This window comes from Phasianus colchicus, chromosome Z, assembly GCF_987193195.1.
Source record: "Phasianus colchicus chromosome Z, bPhaCol1.hap1.1, whole genome shotgun sequence".
Classification (NCBI taxonomy): domain Eukaryota; kingdom Metazoa; phylum Chordata; class Aves; order Galliformes; family Phasianidae; genus Phasianus; species Phasianus colchicus.
In genome coordinates this window covers 90,797,607-90,820,915 of record NC_143476.1, presented here as the reverse complement: position 1 = coordinate 90,820,915, position 23,309 = coordinate 90,797,607, and the positions used below count along the sequence as shown (strand labels likewise).

The 23,309-nt window shown below is 48.1% G+C and overlaps 1 protein-coding gene across 6 annotated transcripts in view; it reads right to left on the bottom strand.

The window, feature by feature from the left end:
* CTIF (cap binding complex dependent translation initiation factor) overlaps positions 1–23,309 on the bottom strand; it is a 95,334-nt gene that overhangs the window by 39,065 nt on the left and 32,960 nt on the right. For all 6 annotated transcript variants that reach the window (XM_031597096.2, XM_031597097.2, XM_090132288.1 and 3 more), the window contains one exon: positions 2,395–2,471. In XM_031597096.2, the coding sequence (XP_031452956.1) occupies positions 2,395–2,471 (77 nt within the window). The remainder of the gene's footprint in view (positions 1–2,394; positions 2,472–23,309) is intronic.

The window sequence follows — 23,309 nt, the reverse complement described above, 5'->3', positions numbered from 1 at the left end:
GGCAGTGTGGCTCTTCAGCAGAAACACTGCTCGTGGCCCTGCGTTGTGTACCCTGTGTACCTGAGAGCATCCTCACTACTCCCAGCCTGCTGGCAAGGCTGCACAAGCAGAGATGTGCAAAGAAGCGTTTCCTTTGGGCTTAAAGTTTGTTGTGACTTCCCTACATCCTCGTATCAACAAATAGGAAAAAAAAAAAGAAAGCAACAAGTGGAAACTTTTGCTTTCCCTCCCCTTATCCCAAAGGATGCTCTGGCACCGGGCAGCTCTCTATGCTCATCCCACTATACCTCCACCCCGGTGGGGAGATTTTGCCCTTGCAGGACTGGGTTGGGCAGAGCCGATTCCTGTCATGTTTTATTGCAGGGTAAAGTGGTGGAGTGCCCTTTATGGTGTTTTGAAAGGAAATTGTACAGGAACAATGTCCCGGGCAGTGTGGCTATTGAAAACCCTTCACAAAGGGAGTTTGCCACAAGAGGAAAAGCTGCTTAATCAGTCCAACTAATCACCGTAGGTGGTTGAGAGTCCCCGAGGGTCCGTAAAATCAAATAGAATGGGAAAAGAAATCTATCACAGCTTGCCTACACTTCTCCTGGAGCCACCGGCGGATCTGGGACGCTCCCTGCCTGGCCCCGAGCCTGCGGTCACCGTCCTCTGGGCTGTCCCCACGTAGCACAGCGCTCGTCCCAATGCTGGGGATGTGAGGATGAGCCCTCGAGATGTCCTTCAGCAGTGTGGTGGCCATGGGGTGGGATGGTGGGGCTGGGGACAATGAGCAGGGCAGGGTTGCCCACCCTCCTGCTGTCACCCCAGATGACCTCGAATGGCTTTCGGCGTCTGCAGGAGGGGTCAGCGGTGCTTACACAATTCTCAGGAAGAGGAAACTGTCCCTGACAGCCACCCGCAGCTCTCTGGGGAGGGAGGATATTTCTGCCTCCCCTAGCTCTCCATCTCATTAGAAGCAACACCCAAAAGAAAAAAAAAAAAAAAAAAAAAGGCCCAAAGAAAAAAGAAAAAATGAAACAAAGCAGCCAGACTGTTTTTTTCCTGATCATTAAAGTGTAAAGCCAAGTTAAATGTAGGAAGCAAATTGGGACAGCGAGAGAGAAAATTCGGGAACGTTTCTGGAATCTCACTATCAAAAGGAATAGGGGCATGCTGAGGAGAGATAGGGAAAGCTCCCACCCTTTATACTCTGGGAGGTCTTTGGAAAGAGGAGATGAATAACTCACAGGGTTTTACATCATCCTCGAGTCATTACCCTGCATTACCCAAAGGCAGACCACCAACCCCCCCCAACAGCCAACAAGAGGTGACAGAACCAATGGGACGATGACGGTGCCAACTTTTTATGAGTTCCTATTCCCCAGCAACCTTCCCCTGGACCTCAAACAAAGCAGTCTGCTTCCTGAGGTGGTGATCACAGAATGGTAGGGGTTGGATCTCTGGAGATCACCACGTCCAGCTGTCCCAGGGCTTTGGCTGGCTGGGCCCTCCATCCCCAGCCACTGTCCTGGGATGCCACAGAGTGGGTTGTGTTGGGGTGGGATGGAGGAGAAGGCTTGAGAGAATGAGTCTGTTGTTCTCCATATTGCAGCCCTGTGGAGGTCAAACTGAACAGCCTCTGCTGTTGGCTGGGAAGGGTGGGTCTTGTAGCAGCAAATAGCAGGTTAGCATTTGGGACAAGAAAAAAAAAAAACCAACCTTGGGTTGCCCTAATCCTTAACACAGGCATCTTGCTGCAAGCCCTGCTCAACCTATTCTGGAAGTGTACAAGGGAAAGAGGGAAAGCAAGCCACAACATTCAACGCCTTCACAGACAACACCTTGCAGTTGCCTCTTCTAAAGGAAGCGTGGAAGTTTGCCTATGCAGGAATATATGTAAGGGTCAGATGGACACACCATTTCCCAGACCTCAGTGCTCCTGGAGCAAGAGAGGTAGCATACCAGATTTCAAAGGCAAACCATGGGGACAGATATATACTTCACTTTCTGGCTGTCAGTGCTCCAGTAATGGTTTGTGTTGACTCAGAGGTGACAGCTGCTAAACAGCACTATTCACAGAAACACAGAACCATAGAATGGTTGGGTTGGAAGGGACTTGAAGATCGTAGAGCCATACAATGGTTGTGTTGAAAGGCAGCTTGGGGATCACAGACCCATAGAATGGTTGGATTGGAAGGGACCCTGAGGATCATAGAACCATAAAAACGAGTTGGACTGGAGGGACCTTAAAGCCCCCCAAGTCCCATGTCTGCCATGGGTTGGCTGCCCCATTCATGGCACTGTGCACCTCCAGGGATGGAAGTGTCCATAGACCATCCACGAGACAGTGGGGAAAGATGTGCAACAGGGACAATAAGGCTAAAAAGAATTTTGAAGAGAGGTTTCACTTACCTCCTGTCGTTTCTCCTCCTTCTGAACAGCTTTTTGGTGTGTGCGATTTCAGCTTCATGAGGCAGTGGGTGGTAACCCTGGAAAAGAGGGAAAAGCAATGTTCAGCTCCAGGATACAGCAGGCACTGACTGAGCCCCTGGGGAAGGGATGAATGCCATCCACCGATTGGGCTGACCAGGACAGTAAATGTCTTGCCCAAAGCAAGCTGGAGGCAGAGCTGCAGTTTCCCCACTTTGTCCTCTCCCCAGTGAAGGTGCCAGGTCACCCCATGCTCATTTGGTGTGTTGGTCTGGTCAAGTGAATTCCTTATTACTGCCCTACTACGGGCATCATGGGGCCTCATTAATGTGAGCACAGCGTTCTGAAGTTCCTGGAGGAAAGTGCAAAGCATTATTTATTTTCCAGGGACTAGAGAGCTGTCATAACTGCAATGATTTTTATTTATGTAGCACTGTATTTCCCAGGCTGGCAATAAAAGCCTCGTAAAACTCGCTCCTTCTACTTCCATAGCGATCTGTCTTATCCTTCAAGCTGGTGAATCAGCCTGGACATCACTGAAAAGAGCCTGGAAATTTTTGATGTCAAGCTGCTTAAAATTATACTGAGGCTCTTCCATTACTGCACAGTACGGTTTGAGCCCTTCTCACCCATCTGGTCACTATTTTTTTATTTTTTTTTTTCCAAATGCATTGGAGGAGCTTAAGCCTCAGAGACCTCTGCTCCTCTGAATCACAGAACTGCTCAGGTTGGAAAAAACCTTCGAGATCATCAACTCCAACCTCAACCTAACCATACTACCCTAACAACCCTCTGCTAAATCATGTCCCTGAGCACCATAACCAATGTGCTTGCAGTTGGCTAATGAGTACCAAAGTGAATGGGAAAAGGAAAGGAGGGAGCAGACCCACTGCCCAGTCATATCAGCTGTACTTGATTAAGAAACAAGGCAAAAAATAGGACAATACTCAGTGAGACTGCTTCCAAATGTTTCACTAGCACAGTTAAGCTTGAGGTACTTTTAAGAATTTAAACTGCATGTCAGAAGCATGTGTAAATACAATTACCCTGAAAACTGAAACCATCTCTGCAAAGCATGAGCACCCAAAGTGCCAATTTCCTACGAGTTGCTAGTACATCTTGGGAGCTGCATTCTTGCTCGTTCCAAGGAGAAACCATAGGGAAAGTGGTGCCATGCTGCTCCTCCTCAGCCCTTGGGCATCCAGAGGGTGTGAGGGATGGGTTAATTCTATGGGAATACATCTCCCAGCCCAAAAAGGAATGGATTAACTCCATGGGAATACATAACCCAACCCAAGGAGGGGTGGATTAATTCCAGGGGAAGATGTCCCCCAGCCCAAGGAGGGGTAGGTTAATTCCATGGGAAGATGTCTTGCAGCCCAAAGAGAGATGGGTTAATTCCATGGGAAGATGTCCCCCAAATCAAGGAGGGATGGATTAATTCCAAGAGAATGCATCCTGCAGCCCAAGGAGGAACGAGTTGATTCAATGGGAGGATGTCCCGCACCCCAAGGAGAAATGCATTAATTCCATGGGAAGATGTCCCCCAGCCCAAGGACGGATGGGTTAATTCAATGGGAATGCATCTTCCAGCCCAAGAAGGGGTGGATTAATTCCATGAGAATGCATCCCCCGACCCAAGGAGCCTGAACAGAACGTGCCCATGAGGAGAGGCAGGCGCTCCCAAGCTGAGCGGTTCCCTTCCTTAGTCCTAGGCATGAGACAATGTTTTGGAAAAAAAAAAAAAAAAAAGTCACCAGTCCCTACTCTTGTCTATTTCAGTCCTTAAGCAGAGCTAAATTTGGAAGGGAGAAAAGTTGACTTTTTTTTTTTTTGTGTGTGTGGGGAGCTGATGTAAAAGGAAATATCGGCGACTTCCAAGGAGGGTGGAGTGCCTGGAGAAGGCGAGGGCACGGGTTGGGTGCAGGCCAGAGTCCCAAGGGCACGGCACGCACTTTTATGACATCTGTGTGTTCTTCACTTTGCCTGCAGGCTGCTCCCCAGTGCAGGTTGTGCAGCGCAGTGCTGGAAGCTGAAGCTGGCTCACCGAAGACGATGTGGGTCTGCAACGATTCTTCTAATTCCATAAAATATCCCCAGTTGGAAGGGATCCATAAAGAAAACCAATTCCAAGTCTGTGTTTGCAAACAGATGCTTTACGAAGGTGAAACCCGAGGGCAGAACCAAAGAAACAAGCTTTGCAAGGCAGAAGACAACCCTGTGCCCTGCTATGGATCCACAAGAAGACCTACACGCGAGAGACATTCTTTGCTTCTGCCCAACCCAGAGATGCTTTGGAGCTTGCCAGCGGGCAGTGAAACTGCACTTGGTCTCTCTCCCACCAGGGTTTTATTTTGATACTTGTTCACATGTGGGTTGAGAACATAACATTTCAGAGCCACCAGTTCTGGAAGTGAGAGGTGTGGGAAAAGTAAAGAACAGGGAGCCCATGGTCTTCGGAACCACCACTAATAGGGGTCATGCTCAATTTGGAGCAAAACAGTCTGTGGTTTACATGGTGGTCACTTGGAGAAGAACCTGAGAATCCCATGGGACTTTTCGTTTATGTACACATACGTCAAATTTGAATTCCAAATGTAAGGAAGACCAGCAGCTCTGTGAGAAAAGGGGCTCTCCTGGCCAGTCCGCTGGACATCTGCTCTCTTGTGATGGGTATATTCGTTCTGATGTTTTTGCAAAAGTGGCTCTTGGAGAAGAGGTGGTAGCCTCTGGCGAGCACTTCTCTGTACAGTCTGATAGTGACAGGACAAGGGGGGGAATGGTAAGGGCTGGGGGCTGTGAGGACCTTGGATCTCTTCCAACCCAATTGTTCTAATATTCTATGGTTCTATGATCTTCAAGGACACTTCCAACCCAATCATTCTGTGATTCTATGATTCCACGATCTTCAAGAACTCTTCCAACCCAACCATTCTGTGATTCTATGGTTCTACGATATTCAAGGTCCCTTCCAACCCAACCATTCTGTGATTCTATGGTTCCATGATCTTCAAGAATTCTTCCAACCCAATCATTCTGTGATTCTACGGTTCTACGACCTTCTGGGTCTTTTCCAACCCAGACATTCCATGGTTCTATGATATTCAAGGTCCCTTCCAACACAACCATTCCATGATTCACTGTTTCATCTTTGTTGTGTTCACATCTGCCTAACACAGCCTGACTCCCAGAATGTGAGACCTGACCCCATGAAGTACCTTCTTCACCCCATAAGCCCACTCAGACCTTCTGCAGAAGATGCTCACAGCTCTGAGACAGCTGAGCATTAAAAGATGACCCAACCGTAAAAGAGAGAAACAAAAGGCTGAGAAAAGCAGGACAGGTGGAGAGAAAAACAAGGCTGGGGCAATGGGAGAAGGAAAAGAAATGACCTGATTGTATCAGACCATATGAGATTTGTCTCAAGAGCCTTCGTGCCCTCAAGAAACATCTCCACCCCTCCTTATCTTAAGCAAACGGTGGCAGAAGGCCTGGGCTGAGTAAACAGGTTGTTAGGCTGGCAGTGCATGCTGGCAGCTTGCTCTGTTTTATTGCACCCCAAGCTCAGGGTGGGATTTGTTTTTTGAGGCGGTGGGAAGCTATGGGTGCGGTTGAATTTATAGAAGATGCAGCAATCTCCCTGCATGTTAATAGCAGAAATATTGTGGCTAGAGGCAGGATAAAAAAATAAACAAATACTGTACTTCCAGAAACTACCCACAGAAATCATGCTTGCAATGTGTCACAATCAGGCTTTCATCCACGGATATGAAGGATCATTTGCTGAAGATATGGGAAGTCTGGGACAGCACAGAGACGCAGATGTATTTATTTCAATTTTATTGTACCAATTCCATGCTCTGGTGCTTCAAGGGGTTGCATGTGCCATCACTGAGCACATCCAGAAAAAAATGCTTTTAGAGTCAGGCTACACATGGGGTGCACGATGGGACCAAGTGGTGCCCTCATGAGTGGTGTGGGGACCGACCCCATCACCATGGCTAGCATTGGCCACCACTGTTGGCACTTTCAGCAAAGTCATCTCCTGGCAGACTGCTTGCCTGGACCCCTTCCCCTTCCAGGAATTCCCACTGAACCAGCCTGCCATCCTCTCTCCTCTCTGACACGAGGGGAATTTTCTGCCTCTTGAAAGAAAAGGGCCGTGGCACCAACCAAAGCCTTGACCTGATTTGGAAGCCATGGAAAATACCTAACAATGGCAGGAAGGGCCCTGTAAATGATTTCCTCTCCATTAAAATTGAAGTGATAAATCTGTTCCTTCAAATTGCAAGCTATTCATTTTTCCTGGAAGGTGCTATTAGAATAGCTGCTTCTGAATAAGGAATCTATTGCTTCTCTTTTCTGCACAGGACCAGAATGGCTTGGGTTGGGTTGGAAGGGACCGTTTAATTCAGGACCCAGCGCCAACTGAAGAGAAAATGCAACATCTTTATGCCACATTCAGTCATCAGAGCCGAAGCTTGATTCAGCAACTGGGCTGTCCAAGGGGATGGTGCTTCCAACAGGGATGGAAGCAAAGATCTCAGAGGAGGGATGCTCTGCACACCATGGAGTAGGACGTGCCTGCCCAATGAATCACCGCACGGTGCAGCACGCCCATCACATAGAAGGCAGAGGAAGCTGTTTGTTGGGGGATGTCCTGGTTTGGAGGATTTCCTGATTAACTGCATCTTTGGGGAGTGTGCCATAAGTGTGCACTGCCGGCAAAGGCTGAGCATGGAGGTGCAATGAGTCTGCTCTGGCCGTGAGCGCCGTGGGGATTTTTCACATAAAAAGAGTTGGGATACAGATGAGCGATGGGGATCAGTATGGTCACAGCTAAATATCATCCCTTCCTTAGTTTCCACTAAAAATTCTGACCTGTTTCCTACAGGGCTGCCCTCCCTTATTGCAAACTCCTGTGATCCCATTTGCTGAGGGCTACAGACAGTTTATGTGGCCCCTCTCCCAAATCCAGACTTCACACATAGAATCCCAGTGCTTCGACTCTTCCCACCTCTTTTCTCCAGAGTTTGCTACCAGTTCCTGGCAAGGTGGACACCCAATTAGGTGGAAAATTAAATACATGGTGCCAGCTTAACCTCACTGCAAGCAGGGCTGAGATGTAGCTATAAGGAAGAGTTTCCTGTCCTAAAAGCAGTGATGCAGTGGCAGACGTGGTTGAGTCCCCATCCCTGGAGGTGTTCTGGATGTGGCATTCTGGGACGTGGTCAGTGGGCATGGTGAGTTGGGTTGGGGATCTCTGATAATGATTCTCTGATTCTAGAAAAACAAAGGCCAAAGAGAATGGCAGAACAGCTCGGGGCGAAGCTGCCCATGTGGGACAAAGGCTACAAATGCAATTAAAGCATTAGAATAATTCATTAGAGTAATTAATGAGCTGCCCAAGGAGGAGGTTGAGACACCATCTCTGGAGGTGTTAAGAAACATTCTGATTTTGTACTAAATGGCACGGCTTCGTGGGGACGTACTGGTGGCAGGTGGATGGTTGCCTGGATGATCCTGGAGGTCTTTTCCAACTTTGACAATTCTGCGATTCTGTGACACTCCAAGTGAAATGCACCTTGAACCTTCCCCAAACACCTTCCGCCAGTGGCTGACAGTGAGCTTTCTGGGGTCTGTTCTTAACGCTCAGCCCCATGGCTCCTGTGTTAAACGCAGCTCAAAGATGACAAAACTTGAAAATCGGGGTGGAGCTGCAGATCGTGCACAGGGCCAACAGAGCAAGGTGCACACTGGAAGCACTGGAGCCAGGCGCTCTAGATGCACCGATACAGACATGTGGTGCCATAGGAAGAGTATAAATAACAGACAAAAGAAATCCCTTTTGTTACCAGAATCCGCAAACCCACCGTCGCTCACAATCTGACTTAGGAAACAGAGCTTTTTCCCATGTTCAAGCAAAACGGGAACAATACTTTGTGACTGGAAGTAACTCTGATTGTTTTCACTGGTGTTATTTTAGTGTTGTTTAGGTTTATTGTTTATTTGTATGCATTTCCTTTAGCCCGGTCATGCTTGAAAACAAGCCTTACTGTCAGCAGTAAGTCCCATCCAGAAATAAATACACGTATCCAGTAAATACAGATACGACTGCAGCACTGCTTGCGCCATTACATGCTGCAGCATCACCTTCAGCTCTCAGAGATGGGCTCAGAGCAGATGGGTTTAACCCACTGAGGTCCCCTGTTCTTGCTCCCTTCAAATTTGGGCTTCAGCCACTGGCGCCACCAACTGCATTGCTGACTACATAACGCTGGGTGATGGTGACAAAGCTGCTGGAGGTTGGAAAGCTTGGGGCTACTCACGGGTAGCTCAGACTGACTATAAGGAAGGGCTGCACTTCTCCAAAAGCCTTTCCTACATTCTGCTCGGCTGCTGCTAATTTGGGGGGTGAGGGAGGAATGGCTTTGGCCTGAACTTACAGTGTTGTGATGTTGCCATGGGAGTATTTGTAATTTCAGTTATTTTGGTCCCTTTGGGACCTCGCATTTCTGTAAAGTCTATTCTTCCTCTGCATGTTCCACATTCCCAAATCTAGCTTTCCCCATCTCTTGTCTCCTTCAAAGCCTATAGACCTCACTTTGCACACTCAGATACGATGACCTGCCTTCCTGGTGCACCAGCCAGCCTGCACCGTGGTGGCATGTGGCACAAGCAAGGGACATCTTTCACAGGACCACGGGCAGAGCATGGACTTCCCTGCTGAATTCTTGGTGATCTCTCAATGGATTTGATTGGACTCCAGAGGGTTTTGGAGCAGAGGTTTCTGCCTAAGAGAGCTGGCTTATCTTGCTGTCATCCATACCCTGTGCCATTGAAGTCATGGGGACCCCAACTACCACGGGATCACACCGATGGCTGTCCCTTCTCACAGACTTCTCACAGACTCAGCATTGGCACCTTCCTGGCTGAAGCAAGCTGTGCAGAACATCAATGTCCTTTCCTTCTTCAAGCCCCTCACACTGTGCTTGAAAAATTCTCACACAATAGAGCAGGGGGGTTGGTGATCCTTGAAGTCCCTTCCAACCCAAGCCATTCTATGATTCTGTGATATTCCTGTTTCCAGCCTCCCAACACGCAGCCAACACATTTTCCCTAGGTCCACACCACAGAGAAATGTTTTTTCTCCTTTCTCAAGTTTCTGTTTTGGCTAGCCCAGACCAGAGAGAACAAGAAAGGATCCCATGGCACTGCCATAGCTCAGAACATACCCCAGTGCATACATATTGGTTTCATTCTGAAAAAAAAACCTCACTGTGCCCTTGGAAAAGTCTCACTCCATGCCTTATCTCTTAGTAAAGTCACTTTGGATCTGGGTAGCAAGAAAAGCAAAACTGCTATCTGCTTCACAGCAGTCTCCAAATGTCACATTTGTAAGTGCATTTCCACACACACACACGCAATTCTGAAAAACTGCTTTTTATCCAAAATCTATTACAGGACAGGTAGCAAGGTGGTAGAATCTGCTCTCCCACGTCTTGTAATGGATGAACCTCAACCAAAGACACAACAACAGCTCCTACTCTCCAGGCACCAGTCACACAACAGCCTTTCTGCCAACGAAAACATGTGCTACGACAGCTTTTGTGATGGCTTTCAAGAGATGGCCAATGCTTGTCCAATTCATTTTGTATTTGATGAAGTGCCTCCAGGGCTGTGTTTTGTTAGAACCAAGAGGGGACAAAGAAGAACCAGTAATAAAATATGACGAACAAAGTGCACCACACCTCCTAGCTAGGGATTTTTTTAGCTCTGTTGGGGGTAGAAGTCTTTCTTATAGGGATTTTTTAGCTGTTTTGGGGTTAGAGCCCTTCTTGTAGGGTTTTTTTTAGCTCTGGTGGGATAGGAACCTTTGGTAGCAGGACTGGATGTGTGGGCTTATGCAAAATGGGGTTAATATGGGATCTCAGCTCCAAAGGTTGGGAGAGGTCTGAGCCATTGGTCACAGAGAACTACAAAGAACTTAAATGAGGTTGCTGAGTGCTGCACTCAGAGTGGTTTTGGACACCTTGCTTCCATCCAGCTCCTTGCCCACCTGCTTACAGGGAGGGCAGACAAGGCCACAAGCCCTTCCAAAATCAATTTATCAGGCGTCTTTGCGCTCGGCAGCCTCAGCCCTTCTCTCCTTATCAAGGCCAAAAAGATACATGTAAGATGCAAGGTCCATGGCTCTTGGCCAGAAAGAACACGAAGCGAGGAGCACCACCGCCTCCAGCAAACCCAAGCAACAAAAGTGACAAAAAAAGAAAACAAATAAATAAGCAAGTAAATAAATAAATAAGTAAACAAACAAACAAAAAATTTTTCCCACCAGCTAAGAAAAGCTGGAGGTTAATATAAATTCCATGGGTTGGAAGGCGGGGTGGAAATTGAGCTGCATTCAAAGACTCAGTGGCTGACCACGCTTCTTTCGTCTGGCAACTGAGCGCTCCCTGAGCAGAGTTATTGAGGAAGTGAGACGAGCGCTATATTTGTTCCAGCTGCAGACTTCCCTTAACCCCTGGTAGTGGTGCCTTCAAAAAAAAAAACAAAACAAAAACCAAAAAAAAAAACCTGAAAAAAAACCCCAACACTGCTTGTTTTCTGACTCTGTTCGTTTCCATGCACACCAGGCTGTGATGCGAAGGTTAAAAATGATGACATTTGTGATAGCAAGGAGTGCAGGCTGGATGAGCAAAAGGGGGATGAAAACAAGGAGTGAGCTTGGGGTAGGAGCGAAAAAGATGGAGATGCTATAAAAGCTCGTGCTAATGCAGGAGTCCTTTTGGTTGTGTTAAAGCAGCCATGTAAATGGCTGTAAAGATTTATGAGTTAGGTTGTGTATCTGCCCGGCTTCCTCTCCTGGTGATAAAACAAGGCTCTACCATCCCACTACAACTCTTCTTCATTGTAATTAAGAGGAAAAAAAGCAATCTTGGAAATGATGCAAAAGGATTTTGCTGTGAGACACTGAAACTGAAATACCTGCTCAGGGATGAAATTGTTGCCATTCTCCCCCAAAAGGTGAGTGCACTGCTCCTGCAGTACCCAACACAGAATAACCCATCAGTGCTGGGATATGTTGGAGGGTGCCATTGCCATCCCCCTCCATCACAGAGCACCCCGCCCCAGAGGGAACATCAGCAGACCACTTGTTTTACCCGAATCTGCTCTTTAAGTCCACTATTTGCCTTGGCCGATAGCCAGCAGAGCACTTAGGTACATGCTTAAAGTTAAGCACAAGAGTAAACAGATTGAAGTCAGTGGGACTTAAAATTAAGCACATATTTGAAGGATTTGCTGGCTAAGGGCCTTATCCCTGGTGTCTCATGTCTAACTCGGATGATTCTAGGCTGATTGGCTCCTCCTGTCCTCACCTCCCCTCTATCGGACCAGGCAACAAGCAGTTTCTGTTTTACCACCATGGGAGAAGTTGGCTTTTAAAGAAACCTCCTCCATGGGCAAAGTATGCCTTTCATTAATTATACCTGCCTGTGAAATACCTTCCAGAAATCCCCACCCAAGCAAAGCCTCAGAAAAGGAAATAACGGAAATTCTTGATGGTTTCCACGGGGGAAAACGATCCCAACTGGTGAGACGAGGAGCACGTAAGATGAGGCTGATGACTGCTCCTACTGTACAAGGCTCCCAACCAGGGACAATCCTTAAAGGATGAGGAAACAGCCCATTACCGTCCTGATTTCCCAAGACTCCTTGAGGATGAGCCCTGGATGTGGCTCTCTGTGCACGTTCAGGTTGTGCCCCACCACTCCACAAAGCCTCTTGGTGGATGATGGGTTGGAGCTGGATGATCTTTGAGGTCCCTTCCAACCCAACCACGCTGTGAAGCACTCAATGACCAATCTTCCAAGAGACCATTGGGCTTCCAATGAGATGGAGGTCTCCCTAGACTCCTGCTTGACTTTCTGTCTTCCATGCCTTTCCATGTGAGCTTTTTTCCAATTCCATCTACCCTTGCAAGAACTTTGGTGGCTGCACAGACAGGACACAAATATATAGGCAGAAAAGATGAGCAGAAGGCTGGAAACTTGGACACTTGAAACAGGAGACAGCAAAGATTTGTTGTTGATTTCTCCAGAAACAGGACTGATCTCATCAAGAAGCGGTAACTTGCCTAGATTCGACAGGAGACTCATGGAACATCGCCAGGTCTTGATCTCCTCCCCAACACACCCCCATCCAATCCGTTCCCAACCATCCTCTGCTCCATTCCAATCTGCTCTTGAACAGTCAGTTCTTCCCAACACGACTACCTCATTTGTTCATGCTACTGATACTGATGGTAGGAAATAACCAAGGAACTTTGGGAAAGCACGTGTGAAAGAAGCCTGGGTTACTCTATCCAAGTTCCAAGCTGCTCTGGATCTTCAACATCATCCTCCCGCATGGCCAAAAGACTTTTCACCCAGCCTTGTAGCGGGGCTGGATGAAGACCCCCAGAAAAAGGGAAGAGCTGCTACACTTGCCTGTCCTGGCTCCAGTAGCTCTTGGATGTTGAGGACAGACAGAATAAATACAAACTTATTCTTGCGTATGCTTCTAACACTCGCAACGCGTTTCCATAACCTGGTTGGCGACGGTCGGTCATGCACTATTTCCTCTTCCAGACGAGGAAAAGCAGTGCAAGAGCTGCATCACCAGGATCCTGGTTTGGCGTTTGCAGAGGAGGAGGAGGCACATGTTGACACCACGGGGAAAGGAGTTCACGGCACTTTTCGGATCATGTCGGGTCGCACGTACGTTCACGGCCGGCCCCCGGTTCTCAGCACGGAGGTGCAATCTTGGAACGGCGACTTCCTCCAGCGCTTCAGGAAAGCTCTGGAGCGCGAGGAAATCCTGAGCATCGCCACCGACACGTTATCGACACAGCGAGGAGATAATAACGGCAGGAACTGCCTTGCTGCAAAATCACCGTCGTGATTCATGCGACTCCTCAGTGCCAAGGCCTGGCGAGCTGTCACACGTGCTGTCCACCAGTCATTGCAGAAGAAATAAAAATAAACAGAGGTGGGTTTCTACCCTCTAGCAAACGAATCAGCGCACCGTACAGCTCACTGTATTGACCTCACCTTCTCACAAAGGTCGACGGATCCCACCGTCTCCTTCGGGAAGGTCTGGCAGATGTCAAATGCCACGTGGCTGCCCTGCTGACATCTGGAAGAAGTACTGCTGTTTGTGATGGCAGAACACATTGTGCTCTGCAATGGTACACAGGGCTGCTGGGTGACTGCTTTGAGTTGAGGAAAAAATTATAATAGAGAATTGTAAGGGCTGGAAATGACCACTAAGATCACCAAGGCCAATCATCAATCCGCCCCCACCATGCCCACTGACTACACCCCTCTGCATGACCACAGAAAGCACAGCAGTCCTGCAGCCCCTGGGCACCAAGAGATGCAGGTGGCCTTGGCAACCACCCCATCGTTCTGGAGAGGAAGTGGAAGGTGCAGCCGTGGCACAATGGAGGAGTGCCTGTGTCAAGGCTGGGGCATGGCAAGGGGACAGGGTGCTCCTCACTGCGTGAAGACAAAACAAAATGCCAAGGGAAACAGCAGAGTCCCCATACCTGGAGGTGTTCGAGAACTACAGAGATGTGGCACATGGGGACCTTGTCTGGGCATGGTGTGGGAGTGCTGGGGTTAAGATCTTGGAGGTCCTTTCCAACGATTCCATGAAATACTCCTGAGAACCTTCTCCGCGAACGCCTTCTCCAACGCGCTAAAGCTACACACCAGAAATAGAGCACCTCAGAGACTCCACTTTTGTTTTTTTCTTCCTCCCTTTATTTATTTATTTATTTATTTATTTTTGCAATGCAGCATTGCTAAACTCACAGGGCTGCTCCAGAGTCTCTCTTTAATGTCACATGTACAGCTCGAGTCCCCAAGGCCCCAGCAGAAGCAGCCCGGGATATTTGCACATACCCCTCACAATGGAAGGAAGAGGGTGTAGGAGGGAGGATCAGGCTGCTGACCCCTTTATTGTTCTTGGGCCAGAAGAAAGCTTCCTCCTGGCTTAAGAACCGCGGAGCTGAAAAAGTTTTCCAGCCAGAGCAAGTCGTATGGAGTCACTGGGTTTTTTTTTTTTTTTTTTTTTTTGTCTCTCTCCTTCCCCTGCCTCCCCCCTTCGGCTGAGCGACGGGGAGTCACAGGGTTGCGCTCCATTCACAAAATACCTGCTGCACATCACGTAGTCCTTCCCCCCGGCGGCGCAGAAAGGCGCTGGAGCTCGGGAAAACGAAAATAAACCATTTTTCTCTACAGACTCGAAGAAAATAAAAAATAAAAGAGGAAGAAAGGACCCCGCTCCCAGACTGACGCCTCCAGCGTGCGTGCGCCGGGGAAGGGGTAGGCGGGGGGAAGCGAGGCGACGATATGAAAGAAAACAAAACCAGCAAATTCTGCTCAGAAAGGATTAAATGGAGGTTTTCCAAAAAAACAGCCCGCCATTATATAATGAGGCTTAACTTGGAGTCACTGGGGTCACACGATGCAGCAGACTGGAAAAACCAAAGCGCGGCGCAGCCTTCTAGTTGTTAAGCCAGGCACAAAAAAATTGGAAAAAAAAAAAAAAGAAATAAAAAGCAGAAAAAGTGTACAAGGTGGGTGCTCACATACTGACGGCTATGTTTCCCCCTCACACTTAGCTTTTTCTGGCGTAAGTGCATTTTGGCCTTTGTGATGGCCAGGTGTGGAGCTGCTTGGCCTTACCCACATAGAGCCAAGGCATAGTGTGGGATGACACTGTGTGCTTCTGGGATGGCAGCAAATCCCCAGAACACACCTAGCAGTGTAAAGCCTGAGCTTTACAATCAACCAACTGGCTTTCTAGATAACAATGTGCACACAAGGAGTTGACTTTTTGAAAACATGTTGGATGCACTCTTGGTCTTACCCAACCTTGCCAAGGATGGCCAAGCACCAACGCTGCACACAAACCCTCTTTGGTTCTCCATGACCTTTCAGATGGGCTTGTTGTACAACCACAGCCAACATCTTGACTCAAGCTCAAGCTTTGTGACTCAAGGCACAAAGGCACCACCTGGGCCTGATTCTGTCTCCCCAGAACCTTGCAGTGAGAGTGATTCTCCTCACCCAGCACCTGTAGGGCTTGCTGGAAATCTGGATGGCATCCAAGGTCCTTGCTTTCTTCTGAATTGTAACAAATGCAAATTTATGATTCATTTTTTACTTTGGAGAACTGGCTTTGGTAAAAGTTATCATTGCAAGCTGACCATTAAAGACCATGACAGGGCAACTCTACTCTCATCTACTTGGTAAAATCACATCTAGGCAACTGCTGACCCCAAACCTCAATATTCTTACTTAACAATATGCAGCAAGCCGAAGTTAAGGAAGTTGGATTTTTATATTTTATTTATCCATGGCAAAGCTGAAGCATAGGCAGCCAGCTTTAGCAACCACTGTCACTCAGATGCTTGTGGCAGGATAGGTGTCAGGGCTCCCTGCTCAGAACCTCCAAGCAGAAGCAGTCAGTATCTGCTGCAATATCTGCTTGTTTTGCTCAGCCAAACGGAAACAAACTGCTCCTGTAAGCATACATATTTGCTTTCCGTTTGGAGGGGAACCTCAAAAGAATATACAATGAGAAATGAAATAATCAAGAGGGCCACAAAAGCAGGAAGAAATGAAGCTTTATCATTCTCCAGTGGTTCTGCTGCTCATACACTACAGGAATTAAGAAAAAGAAGAGAGGGGAGGGAGGGGAGATGAGGAAGAGAAGGAGAAAGGAGAAGAAAAACCCAAAATTGAGTAGTTCTCCATGGCAGTACCAGCAGGTGAAAAGCAGGGCAGAGTAACCCTGCCTGGCCACAGGACCAAGAGCCACCAGGACAGCACTCTATGGCCAAGGGATGGCATTTTTACAGACCTATTCACAGACCACAGCTCCATTTTGTTCCTCCATATACTGTGCCAATGCACAGCACTGAAATCATACACACTTTTGTATCACATTTCTTCCATTATTTCTATTCATCTAGATTAGAACCTTCAGGCCAGCAACTCAGTAATAAAAATTTGGAGATGGTACAGTCTTCTCTCCATGAGCTGTCCTACATCCCAGGGTGGTGACACTGCCCAGGGAAGTGTGAGTACCCCATCCCTGGAGGTGCCTGTGACCATGCAAAGGGCCTTGGGCAGCCTGAGCTGGGGGTACACCCTGCCCACAGCCAGGGGTGTGGCCAGGGAGCCTTTATGGTCCTTTCCAACCCAACCATTCCATGGTTCTACGACCTTCAAGATCCCTTCCAATCCAACATTCTCAGGTTCTATGACCTTCAACATCCATTCCAACCCAACCATTCCATGGTTCTACGACCTTCAAGATCCCTTCCAACCGAACATTCTATGGTTCTATGACCTTCAAGATCCCTTCCAACCCAACATTCTATGATTCTATGACCTTCAAGATCCATTCCAACCCAACCATTCCACAGTTCTATGACCTTCAAGGTCCCTTCCAACCCAACATTCTATGGTTCTATGACCTTCAAGATCCCTTCCAACCCAACATTCTATGATTCTATGACCTTCAACATCCATTCCAACCCAACCATTCCACAGTTCTATGACCTTTAAGATCCCTTCCAACCCAACATTCTATGGTTCTATGACCTTCAAGGTCCCTTCCAACCCAACATTCTACGGTTCTATGACCTTCAAGATCCATTCCAACCCAACCATTCCACAGTTCTATGACCTTTAAGATCCCTTCCAACCCAACATTCTATGATTCTATGACTTCAAGGTCCCTTCCAACCCAACATTCTATGGTTCTATGACCTTCAAGATCCATTCCAACCCAACATTCTATGGTTCTATGACCTTCAAGATTCATTCCAACCCAACCATTCCACGGTTCTATGACCTTCAACATCCATTCCAACCCAACCATTCCATGGTTCTACGACCTTCAAGATCCCTTCCAACCGAACATTCTATGGTTCTATGACCTTCAAGATCCCTTCCAACCCAACATTCTATGATTCTATGACCTTCAAGATCCATTCCAACCCAACCATTCCACAGTTCTATGACCTTCAAGGTCCCTTCCAACCCAACATTCTATGGTTCTATGACCTTCAAGATCCCTTCCAACCCAACATTCTATGATTCTATGACCTTCAACATCCATTCCAACCCAACCATTCCACAGTTCTATGACCTTTAAGATCCCTTCCAACCCAACATTCTATGGTTCTATGACCTTCAAGGTCCCTTCCAACCCAACATTCTACGGTTCTATGACCTTCAAGATCCATTCCAACCCAACCATTCCACAGTTCTATGACCTTTAAGATCCCTTCCAACCCAACATTCTATGATTCTATGACTTCAAGGTCCCTTCCAACCCAACATTCTATGGTTCTATGACCTTCAAGATCCATTCCAACCCAACATTCTATGGTTCTATGACCTTCAAGATTCATTCCAACCCAACCATTCCACGGTTCTACGACCTTCAAGATCCATTCCAACCCAACCATTCCATGGTTCTATGACCTTCAAGATCCCTTCCAACCCAACCATTCCATGGTTCTATGACCTTTAAGATCCCTTCCAACCCAACCATTCCATGGTTCTACGACCTTTAAGATCCCTTCCAACCCAACTATTCCACGGTTCTATGACCTTTAAGGTCCCTTCCAACCCAACCATTCTATCATTCTATAGTACTACAGTTCTAGCACACGAGCAACTATGCAGTTACCATTTCTAGGGCCAGTAGAAAAGTGCAAGGAGTATCTTAAGAAACAAGACAACATAGAGGGCATTTTAAAAATCATAATCTATGGAGAAAACAGATAGGAACACTGAATGGGTTCCTGCTTACTGAGCTCAGTCAGCTCCCACAAGGAGCACATCGCGTAATTCCCAGCACAAACAATCTTTATTTTCCCATGAATGAGACACAGGGGCGTCGCGTCCAGCACTGAACTCCCCAGTTAAGGGACAGTCTTTGACCGAGTCAACTTGCATTTCAACAAACCCTCATCCTGCCACCAAATAGCCTATATTTACACCCTGGCTATATATACATTTCCCCAGGCAGCACGTCCATGGCGCAGAAGGGGATGTGCTTACCTGCTGCCTGCAGGCAGGAAGCGCCTTGCAGGAGCTTCTGGTCTCATTCATTGTGCTGCCGCTATTTCCATCACAGCAGAGGAAAGGCAGCACATGGGGGAAGCATCTTCTGGACAAGGATAAAGCTTAAATGTTGCAGGAAATATTTTGTTAGACATGGGCTGACAACAACCCACATCAGTAGAACTGTTAGAAGGAGCTGTGCTTCTGCAAGCTCCTGTGCCAGCAGGAATGTGTGCCCGTCCTTCTGCTTTGTGGATAGAAATCCTTCTTTTCCCTATATTTTATCAAAAATTATTTCACAGAGAATGGGGAAGGGGATTAAGATGTGGAAGTGGCCAAGCCAGCAGAAATCTGCTTGGCCAAAGAAGAACTCAGCTTTTGTTTGGGATCTTTATAAACCTGGGGTTTTTTTTTTCTGTTGTTCTGCTCCTTTCAACAACTTTTTAAACTTCATGCTTCTTCGCAACTGACTTTGGGAAAATACTCAGCAGAATTCAAGGCAGTGCTAAAAAAGACCTCTCAGGTTTCTAATGAATCCTCTGGGAAAACAAAGGAGATGTAACACCATTTAGAAGTCGAAATAAAATTCGGGCAGGACTTTGGGGGCAGGGAATAGTGTTAAGGTATACAGAAAGGACTGGGAAAGAACAAAACCTTTCAGGCTTTCTTTAGGTACCATAGAGCTGCATGAAAACAAATCTTTTTGAAAGGAAAGTCAGCTAGAAGCCTGAGGAAAGCCTGGGCTGCTCTCTGCTGGGCTCGAGCCAGAGTTCAATATGGCAATGTCTGAGAGCCTCAGATGTCCATAGCATTGCTCTTTATAATCCAGTCCCAATCCACAAAACAGCAAATTCCCTGGAAGACCAATTTCTCAGGTCTAGAATTACTGATGAACTCCGATAAACAAAATATCGGGTCTTCCATCCCTGCCCTGCAAGCACCACTGTCTCATCCTCTCTGTTCATGTCCATGCAGCTGGCTGCAAACCGGCTGCTCCTGCTCAGAAGATGCTGCATATTTTCCCTGGCCCACCCCTACATGCTTTCCCTTTCCACCCCTTCCTCTCACCAGAGCTTTAGTGATTACTTGCTTGCTGCCAGGCTTCTCTTCTGCATCCCACCAGCTCCTCCAAACCCCACCAATTCCCATTGGTAAGCCCAGCCTAGAGCTGCAGCTCCATCCTGCTCTGAAGATAAGCCATAAAGCATCCAAAATTCCATCACTTTTCTTGTTCTGAGGGCAAACCAGCACCTGGACAACTGGGGTCTGAGAAACAGCAGTGGTTCAGCAGCGGATGTCACTGCAGTCCCCAATGCCCTCCTGCTGAGGTTGGCACATCCTTCTGCACGGGGCAGATAAAGGACAGAAGGTGGACAGGATGAGTCCCTACATCCAAGGGGCAGCAGCACCTTCCAGAGCGAGTGAGGACCTCCCAGCACACACATCACCGCTCTTTGGCGTGAGGAAAGTTGTATGGCACCAACCCTTGCACAACACTGCAAGTCCACATCTGCAAAAGCCCTGCAAACTGGCCAAAGGGCACAAGTGGAGCCGTCGGATTTCCAAGAAGAGTTGGGTGGCACTGTGGCTGCAGAACACCCCTGTCCCACCCCTGGGCACAGGATGGGTGCGAGACGCTGCATTTTGACGCTTGGAAAAAGCCCTTGGAATAAAGTCCTCTGCACGGAGCCCGCTCAGGAGCTGTGCAGCGGTGCTGCAGTGCCCTCTAGTGCTGCAAGGTGCACTGTCCCAGCTGTCACCAAGCAGCAATCCCAAGGCCAAGCTCCCTGCGCTGTTCGTTGGCTGCTCTGGTTCCCCATCGCTCAGCCACTGAGACGTCACAGTGACTTCGCCTTCCAGCTGCCAAAACCTGCAACCTAGGGGTGTGAGGTCAGTCATCCTCACCCCTTCCACCCCCTGAACAGGAACCCAGCTGCACACACAGGGCACGAACACACCACCCCACCTTCTCCCCTCCTGACAGCATCTCGCTGTAGGTCTGAGACACAAAAGACCCTCAGAAAGCAAAAAACCCACTGGAAGATTTTCCCTTTTCAGATGGTCTGACAGAAAACATTGTTTTTATAACCTGTTTTAGGGCTTCAAAGCGATTTTGCTCTACTGCCAGAACTGCTGTTTGTCCCTTGCAAGAAGCCTCGAGCTGACGAGCTGCATGGAGATGCCTTCAGTGGTCAACAGTGACCCTTGCTCTACCACCCACTGAAGGGTTACAGGCAACCACGTCTCCCCCAGCCCACTCCTTTTCCCAACGAAATGGTCCTTGCCAGTTGGGTTCAACGCCACAGCAAAATGGACTGCAGGAAGAGGAGATCTTACTGGAAATCACAGCAACGAAGGCTTTTTGCTCAGCAAGCAGGGGTGTGAGTCTCAGTGCATTGTGACCTATGATCAACCATGGCTCTCTGCCAGGGGCTTTCCGCAGCAGTTGTAGCAGTTGCAGTATTGGAAAGACCCTTGGGAGATGGGAAGCTGGCTGGTGAGACTGAAACCTCCTCTGAAGGCGGTGCTGTGCCCACACGCTCAGCAGGAGCTGGGGAGGGGGGGAGGAAAGGGGAGATGTCACCCCAGCTTGGAGCTCCCACTGGGACTCTTGCTCTTTACCCTCAGGGCAGTTCAGACATCTATATAGACAACACAATGGAAACTAGCCCTTGCATTCTGATTCCAAGCACACAATGGAAAGGTTAAAAAAAAAATCAGAAAGAAAACTGAAAGACATTAATCGTAGAGTAGAACCACAGAATCACAAAGCATTAAGGTTGGAAAAGACCTCCAAGATCCCCCATGCCCAACCCCAACCCACTACGCCCGCTGACCATGTCCCCAAGTGTCACATCTCACAGAATCACAGAACCACAGAATCACTAAGGTTGGAAAAGACCTGTAAGATCATCCAGTCCAACCATCCACCTATCACCAATGGTTCTTGCTAAACCATATCCCTCAACACAACATCCAAACATTCCTTGAACACCTCCAGGGAAGGGGACTCCACCACCTCCCTGGGCAGCCCATTTCAGTGCCTCCATGGTTCTGGGACACCCCCAGGGACAGTGACTCCACCACTCCCTGGGCAGCTGTGCCACTGCATCACTGCTCTTTGGAGAAATCATTCCCAATATCCAACCTGACCCTCCCCTGGTGCAACACGAGGTCACCACCACTTGTCCTACTGCTGTGATCTGGGAAAAGCTGACCCCCACCTTACTCCTTGTTTTCAGGAGTTGTAGGCAGCGATGAGGTCTCTCCTGAGCCTCCTCCTCTCCAGGCTGAACCATCCCAGTTCCCTCAGCTGCTCCCCATAAGACCTGTCCACCAGATCCTTCACAGCTCCACTGCCCCTCTCTGGGCACGTTCCAGGTCCCTGCTGTCTTTCTTGTAGTGAGAAGCCCAGCACTGAACACATCACTCGATGCAGTGAGCCGCAAGGCTGTGAAGATGTCAAACCAAAGGATGCCAACAGTGTGTTCCTCATTAATGCCCCTTGCCATGTCACTACCTGCCCACGTGGCTGAGGGCTCAGTCTGCAGGCTGTATGTGCACCCAGCACACACAGCCGTGTCTGAAAGCCCTTCTGACCGGAGAATACTCATCTTCACATTTTTTTCCAAAGCCATTTTTTGGCAGCACTTGGGCAAACAAGTGCCCAAATCCAACTGCAGATCCTATGAGCGAGGAGAGACAAAGAGGAGCGAGCAGGAGGGCTCTGCCTGCAGCTCCCACCAGATGGCAGAGCAGCACCGAGCAGAGGGAACACTTTCTGCAGTGGCGAAACAAAAGGCTGGAACAAGCATTTCTCTCTCAGTGATGGAAAGAGCATTTGGAGGACGGTTAATTTTTCCTATTTTTTTTTTTTCCCCTGATTCTTTTTGTTCCGTATTTCTTTTCTCACCAAAAAGACATGGATGTCCCTTGCAATGGATGTGTTGTTGAAATACTGCTGATAGATTCTACCACCAAAACTCAAGTCTATGGATTAATGTCCCCATATCCAGAATATTCTGCCCCACCCATCAGTGGGCCAGTGAAAACAAGAGTAGAGATACAGATACGAAGTTGAGTGTGTTCTGGAAATTAACCCTAATTTCATGCTGTACATGACAAAGAATTTCCAAAGCAACCTGTAAGACTCACTGCCCCTCTGCAGTCTGGTGCTTTAACTGCTGGAGCTGCTGCAGCACATCTAGCAGAGGAGAATGATGCTAAGGTGTGCCCAAAGAGCTGGACCAGAAGCAACCCATGAGACCTTAAAGCACAGATAGAACAAGGATTTGTGCACCTCCATTGGGAAGAAATTGTTTAGGGCATATGACACAGAGAGGCAAAGCCCCCCAAAGGGCAAAAGATTTTCTTTTATATGCTCACACTGTATTTTCCCCAACACTCCCACATACTGTATCCCAAAGAGCTCTCTAAAGTACTAAAGAGCAGCGTGACCTCTCCACAATCACCTTCATATCCAGTGCATGACACATCTGGATTAGAGCAGCTGTCAGAAAGCATTTCACTTGTCAATGCTGAACAAGACAAATCCCCACCACTAACTGTAGGACTCCTGGTTCCCATATGCACACAGTGCACACCAGGGTGGGTACATCTCCAAATCACACAGTGTTCTACTAAAGTACTGAATCAAAATAAAACACAAAGCACCAAACCAAGCATTTCACTGGGTCTTCTAGCTCGGAGCACATGGTACTGGGCACAGCTGGTGGCCCCAGAAATGCAGTCCCAGTACATTGG